General features: G+C 45.3%; 1 protein-coding gene across 1 annotated transcript in view; it reads right to left on the reverse strand.

Annotated features, from left to right (window-relative positions):
• AGPAT4 (1-acylglycerol-3-phosphate O-acyltransferase 4) overlaps positions 1-18,884 on the reverse strand; it is a 126,268-nt gene that overhangs the window by 60,388 nt on the left and 46,996 nt on the right. Inside the window, exon 2 of the mRNA XM_040427138.1 lies at positions 10,847-11,016. Within this exon, the coding sequence (XP_040283072.1) occupies positions 10,847-11,016 (170 nt within the window). The remainder of the gene's footprint in view (positions 1-10,846; positions 11,017-18,884) is intronic.

Here is an 18,884-nt window from a genome sequence, read left to right on the forward strand (position 1 = left end):
CACTTGTGGGGTAGTTATACTGCCCTGGCATTTTCCAGGGGCCCTAATGTGTGGTAAGTAGGTAAATGACCTGTGAAATCCAAAAGGTGCTCTTTGGAATGTGGGCCCCTTTGCCCACCTAGGCTGCAAAAAAGTGTCACACATGTGGTATCTCCGTATTCAGGAGAAGTTGGGGAATGTGTTTTGGGGTGTCATTTTACATATACCCATGCTAGGTGAGAGAAATATCTTGGCAAAAGACAACTTTTCCCATTTTTTTATACAAAGTTGGCATTTGACCAAGATATTTCTCTCACCCAGCATGGGTATATGTAAAATGACACCCCAAAACACATTCCCCAGCTTCTCCTGAATACGGAGATACCAGATGTGTGACACTTTTTTGCAGCCTAGGTGGGCAAAGGTGCCCAAATTCCTTTAAGGAGGGCATTTTTAGACATTTGGATACCAGACTTCTTCTCACGCTTTGGGGCCCCTAAAATGCCAGGGCAGTATAAATACCCCACATGTGACCCCATTTTGGAAAGAAGACACCCCAAGGTATTCAATGAGGGGCATGGCGAGTTCATAGAAAAAAAATAATTTTGGCACAAGTTAGCGGAAATTGATTGTTTTGATTTTTTTTCTCACAAAGTCTCCCTTTCCGCTAACTTGGGACAAAAATTTCAATCTTTCATGGACTCAATATGCCCCTCAGCGAATACCTTGGGGTGTCTTCTTTCCAAAATGGTGTTATTTGTGGGGTGTTTGTACTGCCCTGGCATTTGAGGGTCTCCGCAATCATTACATGTATGGCCAGCATTAGGAGTTTCTGCTATTCTCCTTATATTGAGCATACGGGTAATGAGATTTTTTTTTTCCGTTCAGCCTCTGGGCTGAAAGAAAAAAATGAACGGCACAGATTTCTTCATTCGCATCAATCAATGTGGATGAAAAAATCTCTGCCAAAAAAAGAAAAAGGAGGGGAAAGGCGTCTGCCAGGACATAGGAGCTCCGCCCAACATCCATACCCACTTAGCTCGTATGCCCTGGCAAACCAGATTTCTCCATTCACATCAATCGATGTGGATGAATAAATCATTGCCGGGATTTTTTTTTTTATATATACAAAGTGTTTGCCAAAGTATATGAACACCGCCACCTCCTCAGCTCATATGCCTCGGCAAACGTATCTTTTACTGCAGAGGAGAAATCTAGTCTTGCAGCGCCGCATACACCGACTTGCGTGTAATCTGACAGCAGCGCAATGCTTCTGTCCGAATGCACATCAGTGCTGCAGCTAGTCGATCGGTTGGTCCACCTGGAAGGTAAAAAAAACAAAACAAAAAAGAAAAAACCAGGCCGCAACGCAATAAATTTATTAACTTTTGAACAGAACATATAAACTTTTTTAAACTTTTTTAACTGAACGTTAACTTTTTTACTTACCGGTATTTTTTTTTTCGTTTAGTTTTTTTTACCTTTATAGAACAAACCTCTCCTTCCCCATGGGACAATGTGCAAAGCGCAAATCGCCCAAAGATGTGGCGAAGTACGTTATGCACTTTATCCCAGGTGAAAGGAGAGGTTTGCAGCAGCTGTGAGTAAAAGGGCCCTAATAGCCCTGTGTGCCTGTCCTGTGAGATGCAATCCCTATGCTAAGTGTACCTGTGTGTGGTACTTCCGGAAACACTCACCAAAGCAAAGGGCAGGGTGGTCAGGACAGTCAGGACAGAAATAGCGGGTGTCACGCCTTATTCCACTCCTGCTACAGACACGACATCTTTTTCGGGGTGACGGTTGGGTTGAGGTACCAGGAACGACACTGGGGAAATGTCGCTCGTGTAGACGGCTAACTACACTGGTGGATGGGGCCACGGAACCTCCTGGATACAGGCGGTTCTCAATGATCTCTTCCTGGAATTTGAGGAAGGATCCTGTTCTCCCAGCCTTACTGTAGAGAACAAAACTATTATACAGCGCCAATTGAATTAAATATACAGACACCTTCTTATACCAGCGTCTGGTTCTGCGGGAAACTAAATACGGAGACAACATCTGGTCATTGAAGTCCACCCCTCCCATGAGCGCATTATAGTCGTGGACACAGAGGGGCTTTTCAATGACACGGGTTGCTCGCTCAATTTGTATTGTCGTGTCTGCGTGAATGGAGGAGAGCATGTAAACGTCACGCTTGTCTCTCCATTTCACCGCGAGCAGTTCTTCGTTACACAAGGCAGCCCTCTCCCCCCTTGCAAGACGGGTGGTAACGAGCCGTTGGGGGAAGCCCACGCGACTAGTTCGCGCCGTGACACAGGCGCAAATCCGTTCTAGAAACAAATGCCTAAAGAGGGCCACACTTGTGTAGAAATTGTCCACATAAAGATGGTACCCCTTGCCGAATAAGGGTGACACCAAGTCCCAGACTGTCTTCCCACTGCTCCCCAGGTAGTCAGGGCAACCGACCGGCTCCAGGGTCTGATCTTTTCCCTCATAGATCCGAAATTTGTGGGTATAGCCTGTGGCCCTTTCACAGAGCTTATACAATTTGACCCCATACCGGGCACGCTTGCTTGGGATGTATTGTTTGAAGCCAAGGCGCCCGGTAAAATGTATTAGGGACTCGTCTACGCAGATGTTTTGCTCGGGGGTATACAAATCTGCAAATTTCTGGTTGAAGTGGTCTATGAGGGGCCGAATTTTGTGGAGCCGGTCAAAAGCTGGGTGGCCTCTGGGACGGGAGGTGGTGTTGTCGCTAAAATGCAGGAAACGGAGGATGGCCTCAAATCGTGCCCTGGACATAGCAGCAGAGAACATGGGCATGTGATGAATCGGGTTTGTGGACCAATATGACCGCAATTCATGCTTTTTAGTTAGACCCATGTTGAGGAGAAGGCCCAAAAAAATTTTAAGTTCGGAAACTTGGACTGGTTTCCACCGGAAAGGCTGGGCATAATAGCTTCCCGGGTTGGCGGATATAAATTGTGTGGCATACCGGTTTGTCTCTGCCACGACTAAGTCCAAGAGCTCCGCAGTCAAGAACAGCTCAAAAAATCCCAGGGCCGAACCGATTTGAGCCGTCTCAACCCGAACTCCAGACTGGGCGGTGAAAGGGGGAACTAATGGTACGGCTGAAGTTGGTGACTGCCAATCAGGGTTTGCCAGCACCTCAGGGATTCTAGGGGCTCTACGGGCCTGTCTGTGCGGTGGCTGCGACGGGGTAACTACTGCACGTGCCACCGTACCAGCTTCAACTGCCCTTCTGGTGCTCGCCACGTCACCATGTTGTACGGCAGTGCTGGTACTAGGTCCAGGGAGGGCTGCGCTGCTGGTGTATGCCTCACCACGTGATCCGGCAGCGACAGCCCCACTCTGCTGCTCTTGAAGCGGATCCTGCATAACCTGTGGTCTAGCGACACGGGGCCGGGTACGCCTGGTGCTGCCAGGGACCTCAACCTCCTCATCCGAACTTTGGGTCAGAGAGCCACTGCTTTCCACAGGTTCATATTCTGACCCGCTAGATTCGTCAGATGAGGGTTCCCACTCCTCATCCGACTGGGTCAGAATCCTGTAGGCCTCTTCAGAAGAATACCCCCTGTTTGACATTTTGGACTACTAAATTTAGGGGTATTCCCTGAGACTACCCAAGAAAAAAAGCAAGCCTGTCTTACAAAGGGGAGGCTAGCGAAGTACCGGAGGCCGCTGCGGTTGATAAAAAATATCAAAACTGATTTTTTTATCGCCGCAGTGCGTGTAAAATGAATGTGCAGTGATCAAAAAAATATATATTTTTTGTCACTGCGGTGGGGCGGGCGTGGGTGAACGCACGTGTGGGCGACCGATCAGGCCTGATCGGGCAAACACTGCGTTTTGGGTGGAGGGCGAGCTAAGGTGACACTAATACAATTATAGATCTGACCGTGATCAGTTTTGATCACTTACAGATACTATAAAAGTACAAATGCTGATTAGCGATACGCTAAACAGCGAATAAGTGACTGCGGTGCGGTGGGCTGGGCGCTAACTCACGCTAAACTACCTAACCAAGGGGCCTAAACTATCCATTAAACCTAAGAGTCAATACCAGTGAAAAATAAAAAGTGACAGTTTACAATGATCACTTTTTTTCCTTTCACTAGTGATTGACAGGGGCGATCAAAGGGGTGATCAAAGGGTTAATTGGGGTGCAGGGGGGTGATCTGGGGCTAAGGTGTAGTGTTGGTGCTACTCACTGTGAAGTCTGCTCCTCTGCTGGATCCAACCGACGAAAAGGACCAGCAGAGGAGCAGAGAAGCCATATAACAGATCATATTTACTAATATGATCTGTTATATGGCTTGTGATTGGATTTTTTGAAAATCGCCAGCCTGCCAGCCAATGATCGTTGCTGGCAGGCTGGTGACGAACTTGTTCTTTAACTTTTGCCGGCCCGCGATGCGCATGTGTGGGCCGGCTTTGAGCGAAATCTTGCGTCTCGCGAGATGACGCGTATATGCGTGACTGTGCGCAGCGATGCCACCTCCGGAACGCGAATCTGCGTTAGGCGGTCCGGAGGTGGATATACATATTACATACACAGCTCTACCACATGCCCATTACACAGATAGAACTACTGTGTGCACATTACACACAGAAAACTGTACAATAGACTGGTTAGGCTACTTTCACACTCGCGTTTGGTGCGGATCCGTCATGGATCTGCACAGACGGATCCTTTCAGATAATACAACCGTCTGCATCCGTTTAGAACAGATCCGTTTGTATTATCATTAACATAGCTAAGACGGATCCGTCTTGAACACCATTGAAAGTCAATGAAGGACAGATCCATTTTCTATTGTGCCAGATTGTGTCATAGAAAACGGATCCGTCCCCATTGACTTACATTGTGTGTCAGAACGAATCCGTTTGGCTCAGTTTCGTCAGACGGACACCAAAACGCTGCAAGCAGTGTTTTGGTGTCCGCCTCCAAAGCGGAATGGAGACGGAACGGAGACAAACTTATCCATTCTGAGCGGATCCTTTTTCATTCAGAATGCATTAGGGCAAAACTGATCCGTTTTGGACCCCTTGTGAGAGCCCATGACGGATCTCACAAACGGAAAGCCAAAACACGAGAGTGAAAGTAGCCTTACACTGACATAGCCCTGCTTTATACACACCTTCTATACATAAAGTACCTCTGCATTCTCCACCAGCACAGCCTGTGTTCTCCTAACTCCTCCCACACACATGGCTGATCACATGACTGTGACATCACCACAGGTCCTGTAACCATAATGTAGTGTTTAGTCCAGACTCTGGAGCTGCTCTTGGTGAGAGAGAAAGAGAGAGAGAGAGATGTCCATGAGGGGTGGGACTTCTCAGGAGAGGGGCGGCGCTGGACCTGGCAGCTTCTGATACAGCGCTCCTGACTAGAAAAAAAAGACCATGCGTAAAAATACGCATAAGTCTTTTTTCAGGGAGTAAAATGGCCTAAACAGGCGTCTATGACACTTGTACAGACGTTATTGCAACGTCTGTTAATGATCTTGTAGAAGGCTTGCACAGTAAAACATCAATATTTGCAGATAACACAAAACTGTGTAAAGTAATTAACACTGAAGAGGACAGTATACTACTACAGAGGGATCTGGATAGATTGGAGGCTTGGGCAGATAAGTGGCAGATGAGGTTTAACACTGACAAATGTAAGGTTATGCACATGGGAAGAAATAATGCAAGTCACACTGGGCAACACTGACATGGAAAAGGACCTAGGAATTTTAGTGAACAGCAAACTAAGTTGTAGAAGCCAGTGTCAGACAGCTGCTGCCAAGGCCAATAAGATAATGGGTTGCATCAAAAGGGGCATAGATGCCCATGATGAGAACATAGTCATGCCACTTTACAAATCACTAGTCAGACCACACATGGAGTACTGTGTACAGTTCTGGGATCCTGTGAACAAAGCAGGCATAGCAGAGCTAGAGAGGGTTCAGAGGAGGGCAACTAAAGTAATAACTGGAATAGATAGACTACAGTACCCTGAAAGATTATCAAAATTAGGTTTATTCACTTTAGAAAAAAAGACGACTGAGGGGAGATCTAATTATTATGTAAAAATATATCAGGGGACAGTACAGAGATCTCTGGAGGAAGGAAGGTTTGTACACAAACATAGAAGAGGATTCTTTACGGTAAGAGCAGTGAGACTATGGAACTCTCTGCCTGATGAGGTGGTGATGGTGAGTACAATAAAAGAGTTCAAGAGGGGCCTGGATGTATTTCTGCAGTGTAATAATATTACATGCTATAGCTATTAGAGATGGGTTGTTGATCCAGGTAGTTAGGCCTCTTTCACACGGGCGTCATGTTTTTTGCCCGGATAAGATGCGGGTGCGTTGCGGGAAAATGCGTGATTTTTCCACGCGAGTGCCAAACATTGTAATGCGTTTTGCACTCGCGTGAGAAAAATCGGCATGTTTGGTACCCAAACCCGAACTTCTTCACAGAAGTTCGGGTTTGGTTTAGGTTTTCTGTAGATTGTATTATTTTCCCTTATAACATGGTTATAAAGGAAAATAATAGCATTCTTAGTACAGAATGCATAGTACAATAGGGCTGGAGGGGTTAATTATTTTTTTTTTAACTCACCTTAATCCACTTGATCGCGCAGCCCGGCTTCTCTTCTGTCTTCTTCTTTGCTGTGCACAGGAATAGGACCTTTGATGACGTCACTGTGCTCATCACATGGTCCAATCACATGGTTCATCACCATGGTGAGGGACCATGTGATTGGATCATGTGATGTGACGTCACCACAGGTCCTTAGCCGGCAGGTCAACATTACAGAAGAAGACAGAGATCCGCAACTACGCGATCAAGTGGACTCGGTGAGTAATTATTATTATTTTTTTAACCCCTCCATCACTATTTTACTTTGCATTCTGTATTCAGAATGCTATTATTTTCCCTTATAACCATGTTATAAGGGAAAATAATACAGATCGGGTCCCCAGCCCGATCGTCACCTAGCAACCATGCGTGAAAATCGCACCGCATCCGCACTTGCTTGCGGATGCTTGCGATTTTTACGCGGCCCCATTCACTTCTATGGGGCCTGTGTTGCATGAAAAACTATAGAATATAGAACTTGCTGAGATTTTCACGCAACGCACAAGTGATGCGTGAAAATCACCGCTCGTGTGCAAAGCCCCATAGAAATGAATGGGTCAGGATTCAGTGCGGGTGCAATCCGTTCAACTCACACATTGTACCCGCGCGGAATACTCGCCCGTGTGAAAGGGGCCTTATTCTGATTGCCTGATTGGAGTCGGGAAGGAATTTTTTCCCCTAAAGTGAGGAAAATTGGCTTCTACCTGAGTTTTTTTTTTTTGCCTTCCTCTTGATCAACTTGCAGGATGACAAGCTGAACTAGATGGACAGATGTCTTTTTTCAGCCTTATAAAACTATGTTACTATGTTACAGTACATGACAATCGCTTTCTAACAAAGCTAGAACCAGCCCTGTACCTCACATGGATCCAGAGTTCTCCACATTCAATGCTCTGCTAGATTTATTTCAAGCTGGCAGCTCGGGGGGTGTCTTTTCTGCTGCAGCTAAGGGGGTGTGTCCATGCCCTCCCTATAACAGCGCAGGAGGCAGTTGAAGGATGAAACTGAGCATGTGCGGCCTTCTCAGTGAGTCGGTTAAAGAAATAAGAAATTAAATGACCCTATACAAAAATTTTTATTATATGCAATTACAAAAGTATTCAGATCCAGGTGCTGGTTTGAAAACTGTAGAACATTTTTCATGGGACAACCTCTTTAACCCCTTATGGACCAAGTTCATTTTCACCTTAAGGACCAGGCCATTTTTTGCAAATCTGACCAGTGTCACTTTAAGTGACAGGACCCCCCTGGGCATTGAGCCAAGGTGCCTTCTCAATGATTTGAGCAGGCACATTGTTCCGATCACCGCCCGCCGGTGATCGGAAATACACATGACGTACCGGTACGTCATGTGTCCTTAAGTACCGGGACAACATGCCGTACCGGTACGTCATGTGTCCTGAAGAGGTTAAGCAACTTATAGGATCTAAAACAGTGTTACATCTAATGCGCGATGATATGCAGCCTAATGCACGAGGACATGTCCTTTCTCGGCGTGGCTGTGGCATTAAGCCACCGCTCTGTGATCCTCTGTGCTGCCTCCCATTGAGATGTATAGGAGTTAGAGAGGACACGGTTACATGGAGAGAGATGCAATCTGAACAAAATAAAGGAGAACAATCTGTGCAAGGAATGGGGAGGGTAGCTCTGAATCCATTTGAGGAACATGACTGGTTTTAGCCTTGTTAAGGCCTCATGCACATAACCGTTGTGTGTTTTGCGGTTTGCAAATTCCGGATCTGCAAAATACGGATGGCGTCTGTGTGCGTTCCGCAATTTGTGGAATGGCACGGACAGCCATTAATATAACTGCTTAATCTTTTCCACAAAACAGACAAGTATACAGGTTATATTTTTTTGGCGGACCACGGAACGGAGCAACGGATGCGGAAAGCACACGGTGAATGGGTCCGCATCCAAGCCGCAAATACTGCGGCTTGGATGCGAACTAAAACAAAGGTCGTGTGCATGAGGCCTAAGGCAATGGAAATGTCATGGTATTGCTAGATACAGAGCTGTACCTTGAATTGCGATACATGCTTTTACCATGCTCCTCATGGTCCATTGTGCATTCATGGTTACAGGGGTTGTCTTTTTCCCCATAAACAGCACCGCTCTTGTTGGTGGGCATAGCCTGATATTACATTTTTACACCATTCATGTGAATCGCAAACAGCCCCATTAATTAAATACTACTTATAAAGTAAGTAAATGGAATTTGAGGTCTGCGGAAAATGATTCTTATTGATGTGAAGACACATGCACTGGCCAAGTTTAAAAGACATACCGTATATAATGCTAGTAGTTAGGGGTAAATTTTCATGCACAGTAGCAGAACTAGCAGATGTTGCATGCATTGTACTGCGCCTTAAATACTTACACTCGTCAACACCAGAGACTCAAAAGATAATGCAACTAAGCATCCACTTAGCAGAAGGAGATACAAAGAACAGCAAAGCTTGATACTTCAAAAAGAGAACATATAAGCTGCCACATACCCCTCTCATCTTGAAGCTTAATCATAAATGTGACCATATTCTTTAGGCTGGGTTCAGACCTGAGCGTATTTGATATGCGCGTTTAACGCGCGTTTTTGTCGCGCGTTTTTATGCACGTTTTTTGCAATAGTAAACGCGCGTTTGACGCGCGTTTGTGTGATAGACTGCAGTGTCCTATGGCCACAAACGCGCGTCAAAACGCCCCAAAGAAGCTCAAGAACTTGTTTGAGCGTAGGGCGTTTTTCAGCGCGTTCAAACGCGCTGTAAAACGCTCAAGTGAGAGCCAGGGCCATAGGGAAGCATTGGTTTTCATGTGTTGAGCGTTTTACAGCGCGCTTGAACACGCTGTAAAACGCTCAAGTGTGAACCCAGCCTTAGAGTAATCTATACCACCAGCAGACTAAAGTAATCTGTGTTACTTTAAAAGCCACAGAATGGCTATTATCCTTATGTAATGCGAGATGTGCAGAAACATGCAGGCTCTAATGCTATTTTATGCAATGACTGAAAGGCAAACGCTTTCAAAATGTGTATCCATAAAAGAGCAGCACTGCAATAAATGCAATCTATTTTCCATTTATTATGTTCCTAATGAGTGACAATTGTGAAGTAACGGACCCGATATAGACTACTTTCACATCAGTGCTTTTGCTGTACGGTTTTCCGATCTGGCAGGGAATCTCAAAACCACAGTGAAACAGTTCTGTTCTAATAATACAACTGGCTGCATCCGTTCAGAACGGATACGGTTGTATTATATCGAAAATGAAGAAACCGGCATTAAAACCATTGTAAGTTAATGTTTCTGTCATGAGAAATAACGTTATGTAGCTGACTGACATTAGCGATGGGCTAATGTCAGCACTACATAACAGTATGCTTTATAACTCCCTGCCTGCCGCCGTTCTCTTAAAATAAAGACTCTTCAAATATGCTAATGAGCCTCTAGGTGCTATTAGGGCGTTGCTTCAGCACCTAGAGGCTCGGTCTACGCACCCTTTGGCACGCCCAGGTCAAGTTGATTGACTTTCGAGTTCCCCTCAGCGTCCCGTAAATCCCGCGCCTGCACCATCCCATTTAGTATTCGGCGCAGGCGCCTGCGCCGAAGGAAGAAAGCCAGAAGCAGGGGCACGTCCTTCACTCACTGCGTCTGTGCCAAATACTAAACTGGATTTACGGGACACTGAGGAGAACTCGAAAGTCAATCAACTGGACCTGGGCGTGCCAAAGGGTGCGTAGACCGAGCCTCTAGGTGCTGAAGAAACGCCCTAATAGCACCTAGAGTCTAAGTCTTTATTTTAAGAGAACGGCAGTAGGCAGGGAGTTATAAAGCCCACTGTTATGTACTGCTGACATTAGCCCATCGCTAATGTCAGTCAGCTACCTAACGTCATTTCTCATGACAGAAACCCTTTAATGTTTCTGAAAAGAAACTGATCCAACACCATTGACTTTTACATAGTTTTTGGTGGCAGATCCGGCTTGTTCAGTTTCTCATACTGCACATAAAAACACTGCTTGCGGCAATTTTGTGTCCAACGAGAACGGAATGCATTCTGGTGCACCCCATTTCAGTTTTGTCCCCAATGACAATGAATGGGGACAAAACTGAAGCGTTGTGGACAAAACAACACTGATGTGAAAGTAGCCGTAAACCAATATAAAATATACACAACCGCTGCACTCTGATAACCACTAGATGATATACTTACACCAAGGACACCAAATCTCTCACAAAAGTTCCAACCACAGAGAAAGTCAATTTCAAAGTTATGGTTGAGAATTACTATAGCGTTCTCTTTGCCATACTTGCTATAGTTTGCAGGATCTGTATACAGCGTGCAATCAGTGTCTGACCACCACTCCAGCAACATCACCAATTCTGCAATAGATTCAAACAAAACAATGCGTTAATTACATGATACATGGCTACTCAAACTAATGACTGACTGGGAAAGAATTTCCATTAGGGTGGTGACAAACACAGCTTTTTGTGGAAGTTTTTGAGCTAAAGCCAGAAGTGGAAGGGGATGAAAATAATAAAGGAAGACAATTTTTTCCTGCTGGATCCACTTCTCGCTGTGGCCATAAACTGCACAAAAAGGTGTGCGAGACACCACCCTTACAAAGTGTTTTGTCACACAAAAAAAAGTTTTCATATCCTAAATGAGTAGGGATGAGCGAAGTTCGTGTGCGGGTTCGTGTTGTGGTAGTTACTGAATTGCGTTATGGATTCCGTTACCACGGACCATAACGCAATTCCATGACGGAATGCATATTGGAATGGATTTAGAGGCATTCAGTTATTCATTCCGTCATAGCAGAAACACTGACGCCAAATCTGACAACAGGCAGTTCATCTATATTGGTAGGCACTTTTGAATTAGCTTCTCTGAAAAAGTTGATGACTTGTAATTTTGCGAGTCTGATAAATAAGGATAGGGCCACATGCAGCTGATCTCACCAAAATCAGCACCATATTGGATTTTGGTGCAAAAATGCTACAGATTTGTCACAGATTTCACCCTCCGCATTGCAATGGGAGAAATCCATGGCAGATAGCAAACATACTCACGTGAACCAAATTGTTGGAATCCTTTTGTTAAAGACAGAAAAACCCACAATGGTCACTGAAATAACTCTAAACTAACAACAGTAATAATTAATAAAAATTTACTGAAAATCAACTAATGAAAATCAGAAATTGCTTTTGAATTGTGGTTCAACAGAATATTCAATAAAAACAAACTAATGAAACTGGGCTGGACAAAAATGATGGTAAACCGGAGGTTCTTTCGTTTTCGTTTTTTTTCTCCATCTTCCTTGAGCCATGACTTTTTTATTTTTCCGTTCACATAGCTGTATGAGGGCTTATTTTTTGCGGAACAAGTTGTACTGTCTAATGCCACCATTGAATATGGCATACAATGTAGTGGGAAGCGGGAATAAAATTCGAAATCACATTTTTTTATTAAATTTTTTGGGGGAAAGAGAATAGATGAAAAAATGGCAAATTGGCCATTTTGACCCTTTTTTCCATTACGCCATTTGTCATATTGGAAATGTATTTTAATAGTATGGTTGTTTTCGTTCATGGTGATATCCATGAGGTTTATATTTTTAATTAGTTATGTATTTATTTTTTATTCTACGGAAAGGAGGGGTGATTTAAATGTTTATATTTTTAAATTTTTTTGCATATTTTTTTCTTTTTTTTACTTCTTTGTTATGATTTTGAAGCTTGTATTTGAGCCTACAAAATCCAATTTTTTGGCTTTTTAATTCTGAACATTCATGGATTTTTTACATCCATTTAATGCTCAGACTTGCTCATTTTTAATGTTGGCCTGCCACCTGCTGGCCAAAATAAGAATTGCAGCTTAAATGCCCTGGGTCTCTTCAGCGAGACCCAGTGCATTAAAATCAATTACCGGCATCCTCTGCGGATGCTGGTAAGAAGTCCAGGTTTTTCACCCTTTAGATGCCATGATCTCACTTGATCATATCATCTAAAAGGCTTTAATTACCACGATCGGCATTATTGCCGGTCGCAGTAATTAGCCATGGATCGCGGCTGTTTGAAACAGTGGAGGCCCGCCGGCCATGACGCCCACTGCATGTGCGAGCGGGCGCCATGTTTGCCCATCGCTCCAGCGCCATACATGGGCAATTACTGCAATCAAGTGATTTCTGTAACTCTCAATGAGACGTCTGCACCTGTCCACAGGTATTTTGGCACACTCCTTGTGAGCAAACTGCTCCAACTGTATCAGGTTTGAAGTGCCTTCTCCAGACTGCATATTTCAGCTCCTTTTACAGATGTTTAATAGGATTTACATCAGGGCTCATAGAAGGCCACTTCAGAATAGTCCAGTGCTTTGCTCTTAGCCATTCTTGGATGTTTTAGCTCTGTGTTTTGGGTCATTATCCTGTTGGAACTGTGACCGAGACCAAGCTTTCTAACACTGGGCAGCACATTTCGCTCAAGAATGCCTTGATAGTTTTTGGGATTTCATTGTACCCTGCATAGATTCAAGACACCCTGTGCCAGATGCAGTAAAGCAGCCCCAAAACATAGCGAAGCTCCTCCATATTTCACAGTAGATTCAATGTTCTATTCTTTGCGTACTTCATTTTTGAGTCAGTGAACATAAAGCTGATGTGACTTGCCAAAAAGCTCCAGTTTTCTCTCATCTGTCCAAAGGATATTCTCCCAGAAGTTTTGTGGCTAGTTAATATGCATTTTGGCAAATTCCTCAGTTTTTTAAGATTCTCTTTCAACAGTGGTTTTCTCCATGGTCGTCTTCCATTAAGTCCACTTTGGCTAAGACAGTGACAGATAGTGCGATCTGACACTGATTTACCATAAACTTGGAGTTCACCTTTAATCTCTTTGGAAGTTGTTCTGAGCTCTTTGGTTACAGTTTGTATAAGGATGGTTACTTTGCTATTTTTTGGACGGCAAACGAATCTGAGTCTTTTTTCTGGTTTGTTTCAGACGAATCCGCTAAAACAGAATGTACCGTCATTTTAGTGCACATGACAGCAAGAAAAAAAAAGCACTAGGGAGGAAGAAGAAGGGGTCTCACATGACCCTGAGAGGAAATGGGGGGAGGAGGTTTGTCCAGATTGGCTCCCAGGCTGACACACAACCTGGATGAGCCAATCAATACTGAAGCAGGCAGGGAGGTGCCCTAGCAGAACAACATCCTGTGCTGGGCTGTGAATTAGGGTGGTTGGGTCATAAAGTGTTTGCTAGAAAAACGATCTTAGGAAGTCATGGAGAGTCAACAATCAAACAAGCTTGTGTCATAACGCTAGGGAGAGTGAAGGGAAAGGCTAGGACTACAAAGAAAAATAATTGTGTGTGTAGAATAGGGAGGCAGGGGAGCTGACAGCCAGGGAGGGAGTGAGGAGCTAAGGCCGATGTGCCTCCTAGCAGAACTGCAACTGCTGCAGTGCAGAGCTCAAAAGCAGCTACCTGCAAGGAAATACTTTCATTTTCCCCCCATTGTCACAGAAATACTTTTGGGGGGTTCAATTTAATTAACCAGCATATATACAGTCAGGTCCATAAATATTGGGACATCGGCACAATTCTAACATTTTTGGCTCTATACACCACAATGGATTTGAAATAAAACGAACAAGATGTGCTTTAACTGCAGACTGTCAGCTTTAATTTGAGGGTATTTACATCGAATTCAGGCGAACGGTGTAGGAATTACAACAGTTTGCATATGTGCCTCCCACTTGTTAAGGGACCAAAAGTAATGGGACAATTGGCTTCTCAGCTGTTCCTTGGCCAGGTGTGTGTTATTCCCTCATTATCCCAATTACAATGAGCAGATAAAAGGTCCAGAGTTAATTTCAAGTGTGCTATTTACATTTGGAATCTGTTGCTGTCAACTCTCAAGATGAGATCCAAAGTGCTCTCACTATTAGTGAAGCAAGCCATCATTTGGCTGAAAAAAACAAAACAAACCTATCAGAGAAATAGCAAAAACATTAGGCGTGGCCAAAACAAATTTTTGGAACATTCTTAAAAAGAAGGAATGCACAGGTGAGATCAGCAACACCAAAAGACCCGGAAGACCACGGAAAGCAACTGTGGTGGATGACCGAAGAATTCTTTCCCTGGTGAAGAAAACACCCGTCACAACAGTTGGCCAGATCAAGAACACTCTCCAGGAGGTAGGTGTATGTGTGTCAAAGTCAACAATCAAGAGAAGACTTCACCAGAGTGAATACAGAGGGTTCACCACAAGATGTAAACCATTGGTGAGCCTCAAAACCAGGAAGGCCAGATTAGAGTTTGCCAAACGATATCTAAAAAAGCCTTCACAGTTCTGGAACAACATCCTAGGGACAGATGAGACCAAGATCAACTTGTACCAGAGTGATGGGAAGAGAAGATTATGGAGAAGGAAAGGAACTGCTCATGATCCTAAGCATTATTATTATTATTTATTATTAAAGCGCCATTCATTCCATAGCGCTGTACATATGATGAGCGGTGCACATACATAATACAGACAATTGCACTAATCATAAACAAGACAAGTTGCAAACTGGTACAGAAGGAGAGAGGGCCCTGCCCGTGAGGGCTTACAATCTATATGGTATGGGTGAAGGACACAGTAGGTGCGAGTTAAGTTGGTCATGGCGGTATAGAGGCAGCGGGGTCACTGGTTGTAGGCTTGTCTGAAGAGGTGGGTTTTCAGGTTTCTTTTGAAGGATTCCAATGTACGTGAGAGTCTGATATGTTGGGGTAGCGAGTTCCAGAGTATGGGGGATGCACGGGAGAAATCTTGGAGTCGATTGTGGGAAGAGGCAATAAGAGGAGAGGAGAGAAGGAGGTCTTGTGAGGATCGAAGAGTGCGTGTGGGGATGTATCTGGAAAGTAGCTCAGAGATGTAGGGAGGGGACAGGTTATGGACGGCCTTGTATGTATTTGTTAGTACTTTGAAGTGAATTCGCTGGGCAATGGGGAGCCAGTGAAGGGATTGGCAGAGGGGAGAGGCAGAGGAGTAATAGGGGGAGAGGTGGATTAGTCGGGCAGAGTTGAGGATAGATTGGAGGGGTGCGAGAGTGCTAGATGGAAGGCCACAGAGGAGAATGTTGCAGTAGTCTAGGCGAGAGATAATGAGGGCATGTACAAGAATTTTCACAGATTCAAAGTTAAGGAAAGCACGGATGCGGGAGATGTTTTTGAGTTGGAGGCGGCAGGTGGTGGAAAGAGCTTGGATTTGCGGTCGGAAGGAAAGTGCAGAATCCAAGGTCACTCCAAGGCAGCGGACTTTGTTGACCAGGGAGAGTGTGCAGCCATTGATCATGATAGATAGGTCTGTTGAGGGGGTTGAACAAGATGGGGGAAAGAAGCGAGAGGCGAAGAAGGATGATATAGAAGATAGACATTGTGGTATTCTTGATAGTAAGGTGGTGATTTCTGGACCAGAGAGGTAGATTTGTGTGTCGTCAGCGTAGGAGTGATACTGAAAGCCATGGGACTCTATGAGCTGTCCCAGGCCAAAGGTGTAGATAGAGAAGAGCAGGGGTCCTAGGACAGAGCCTTGCGGGACACCAACAGAGAGGGAATGAGACGAGGAGGTGGTGCGAGAGTGGGAGACGCTAAACGTCCGGTCTGTGAGGTATGATGTGATCCAGAAGAGGGCCAGGTCGGTGATGCCGAGAGAAGAGAGAGTTTGCAACAGAAGGGAGTGGTCAACAGTGTCAAAGGCAGAGGACAGGTCAAGGAGAAGGAGGACAGAGTATTGTTTCTTGGTTTTGGCTGTCAGTAGGTCATTGGTGACTTTAGTAAGGGCAGTCTCGGTTGAGTGGTGGGGTCGGAAGCCAGATTGTAGGCGGTCAAAGAGGGAGCAGGAGGAGAGGTGGGAGGACAGTTCTGAATGGACATGTTGTTCAAGTAGCTTTGAGGCATACGGAAGAAGTGATATGGGGCAATAACTGGACAAGGAAGATGGGTCAAGTGAAGGCTTTTTGAGGATGGGTGTAATGGTAGCATGTTTAAAAGCAGAGGGGAAGACACCAGAGTTTAGTGATAGGTTGAAGAGATGAGTTAGGGCTGGGATAAACACTGTGGTGAGGTTAGGGATGAGGTGGGATGGGATTGGGTCAAGTGCACAGGTGGTCAGATGAGATTTGGAGAGTAGAGTGGAGAGTTTTTCTTCTGTACTGGTGGAGAAGCGGGTTTTGGGAGAAGGGGACCGAGCCGTTGTGTAGAGGGTCTGTGGGGACTGTGTGGTGAAGCTTTCTCTGATGTTGACTATCTTTTGTTTGAAATATTTGGCAAAGTCCTCAGCTGAGAAGAGAGGAGAGGCTGGGGGCGCTGGGGGGCGGAGAAGGGAGTTAAAAGTGCTAAAAAGTTGTTTAGGGCTGTGTGACAGGGAAGATATGAGAGATGAGAAGTAGGCCTGTTTTGCATCAGCGAGTGAGGATTTAAATATGAGGAGGGATTGCTTGTATGCAGTGAAATGATCATTTGAATGGGATTTCTTCCATTGCCGCTCAGCAGCCCTGGAAGCTTGTCTGAGTTTTTGGTCAGGTTGGTGTGCCAGGGTTGTCTGTTGATTTTTCGGGTTTTGTTGTGTGTGAGGGGGGCAACAGTGTCCAGAGCTGTACTTATTGTGGTGTTATATAGGGTGGTAGCAGCTTCTGGGTCTAGGAGGGAACAGATGGTAGAGAGTGGGAGAAGAGAGTCGGAAAGCAAGTGAAAGTCGAGATGTTTAAGGTTCCTGCGGGGGTGTGTTAGTGTGTGGACCGGGGGAGCAGCAGAAGAGACCAGTGAAGAGAAGGTGAGTAGGTTGTGGTCGGATAGGGGGAGAGGCGAATTAGAAAGGTTAGATAGGGAGCAGAGGCGGGTAAAGATCAGATCCAGAGTGTGGCCATCTCTGTGGGTGGGAACTGAAGACCACTGTGATAGGCCGAAGGAGGAAGAGAGTGACAGGAGTTTAGAGGCGGCCGAGTGGCATGTGTCAATAGGGATGTTGAAGTCACCCATGATGATAGTGGGGATGTCGGCAGAAAGAAAGTGTAGTAGCCAGGTATTAAAGTGGTCAAGAAAGATGGTGGCTGGGCCTGGAGGGCGGTAAATGACGGCTACTTGAAGGTTGGAGGGAGAGTAGATGCGAACAGAGTGTACTTCAAATGAGGTGAGCGTAATGGAGGGTGGCAGTGGAATTGGGCTGTAGGAGCAGGTGTCTGATAGGAGGAGACCACCTCATCAGTGAAGCATGGTGGTGGTAGTGTCATGACGTGGGCATGTATGGCTGCCAATCGAACTGGTATGCTTGTTATGGGTGAACAAGCACACAAAAACTGAAATTATATTGCTGGAGCGCTCCAAGAGGAATCTAACCTAAAAAACTCACGAACTCACCTATTATCTACAAAGTGGAACCCCGGCAGCTGGAATAAAGAAGTTAAAGGGCTTCTGTCAGCCCACTAAACCGTTTTTTTTTTTGCTTAATAATAACCCCTACACTGCGATTTATCCATACATAAGTAAAATAATAATTTTGGTTCAGTAGAATTTGCTAAAACCCTATTTTTATAATATGTAAATTACCTTGCTACCAGCAAGTAGGGCGGCTACTTGCTGGTAGCAGCCGCATCCTCCGATGGTAATGACGCCCCCTCTGCTTGTTGATTGACAGGGCCAGCGGACAGGATCTTTCTCCGCTGGCCCTGCCTGTTTTCATTCAATATCTGGCGCCTGCGCCGCGGCCTTACCTATCTTCAATCGGCGCAGGCGCACTGAGAGGCGGCCACTCACTCGGCGCTTCATCCTCAATGCGCCTGCGCCGATGACGTCACATCTACACCCGGCGCAGGCGCATTGAGGATGAAGCGGCCGAGTGAGTGGCCGCCTCTCAGTGCGCCTGCGCCGATTGAAGATAGGTACGGCCGCGGCGCAGGCGCCAGATATTGAATGAAAACAGGCAGGGCCAGCGGAGAAAGATCCCGTCCGCTGGCCCTGTCAATCAACAAGCAGAGGGGGCATCATTACCATCGGAGGATGCGGCTGCTACCAGCAAGTAGCCGCCCTACTTGCTGGTAGCAAGGTAATTTACATATTAGAAAAATAGGGTTTTAGCAAATTCTACTGAACCAAAATTATTATTTTACTTATGTATGGATAAATCGCAGTGTAGGGGTTATTATTAAGCAAAAAAAAAAAAAAACGGTTTAGTGGGCTGACAGAAGCCCTTTAAGAGGCGATCCGAACAC

The sequence above is a fragment of the Bufo bufo genome, chromosome 4, assembly GCF_905171765.1.
Source record: "Bufo bufo chromosome 4, aBufBuf1.1, whole genome shotgun sequence".
Classification (NCBI taxonomy): domain Eukaryota; kingdom Metazoa; phylum Chordata; class Amphibia; order Anura; family Bufonidae; genus Bufo; species Bufo bufo.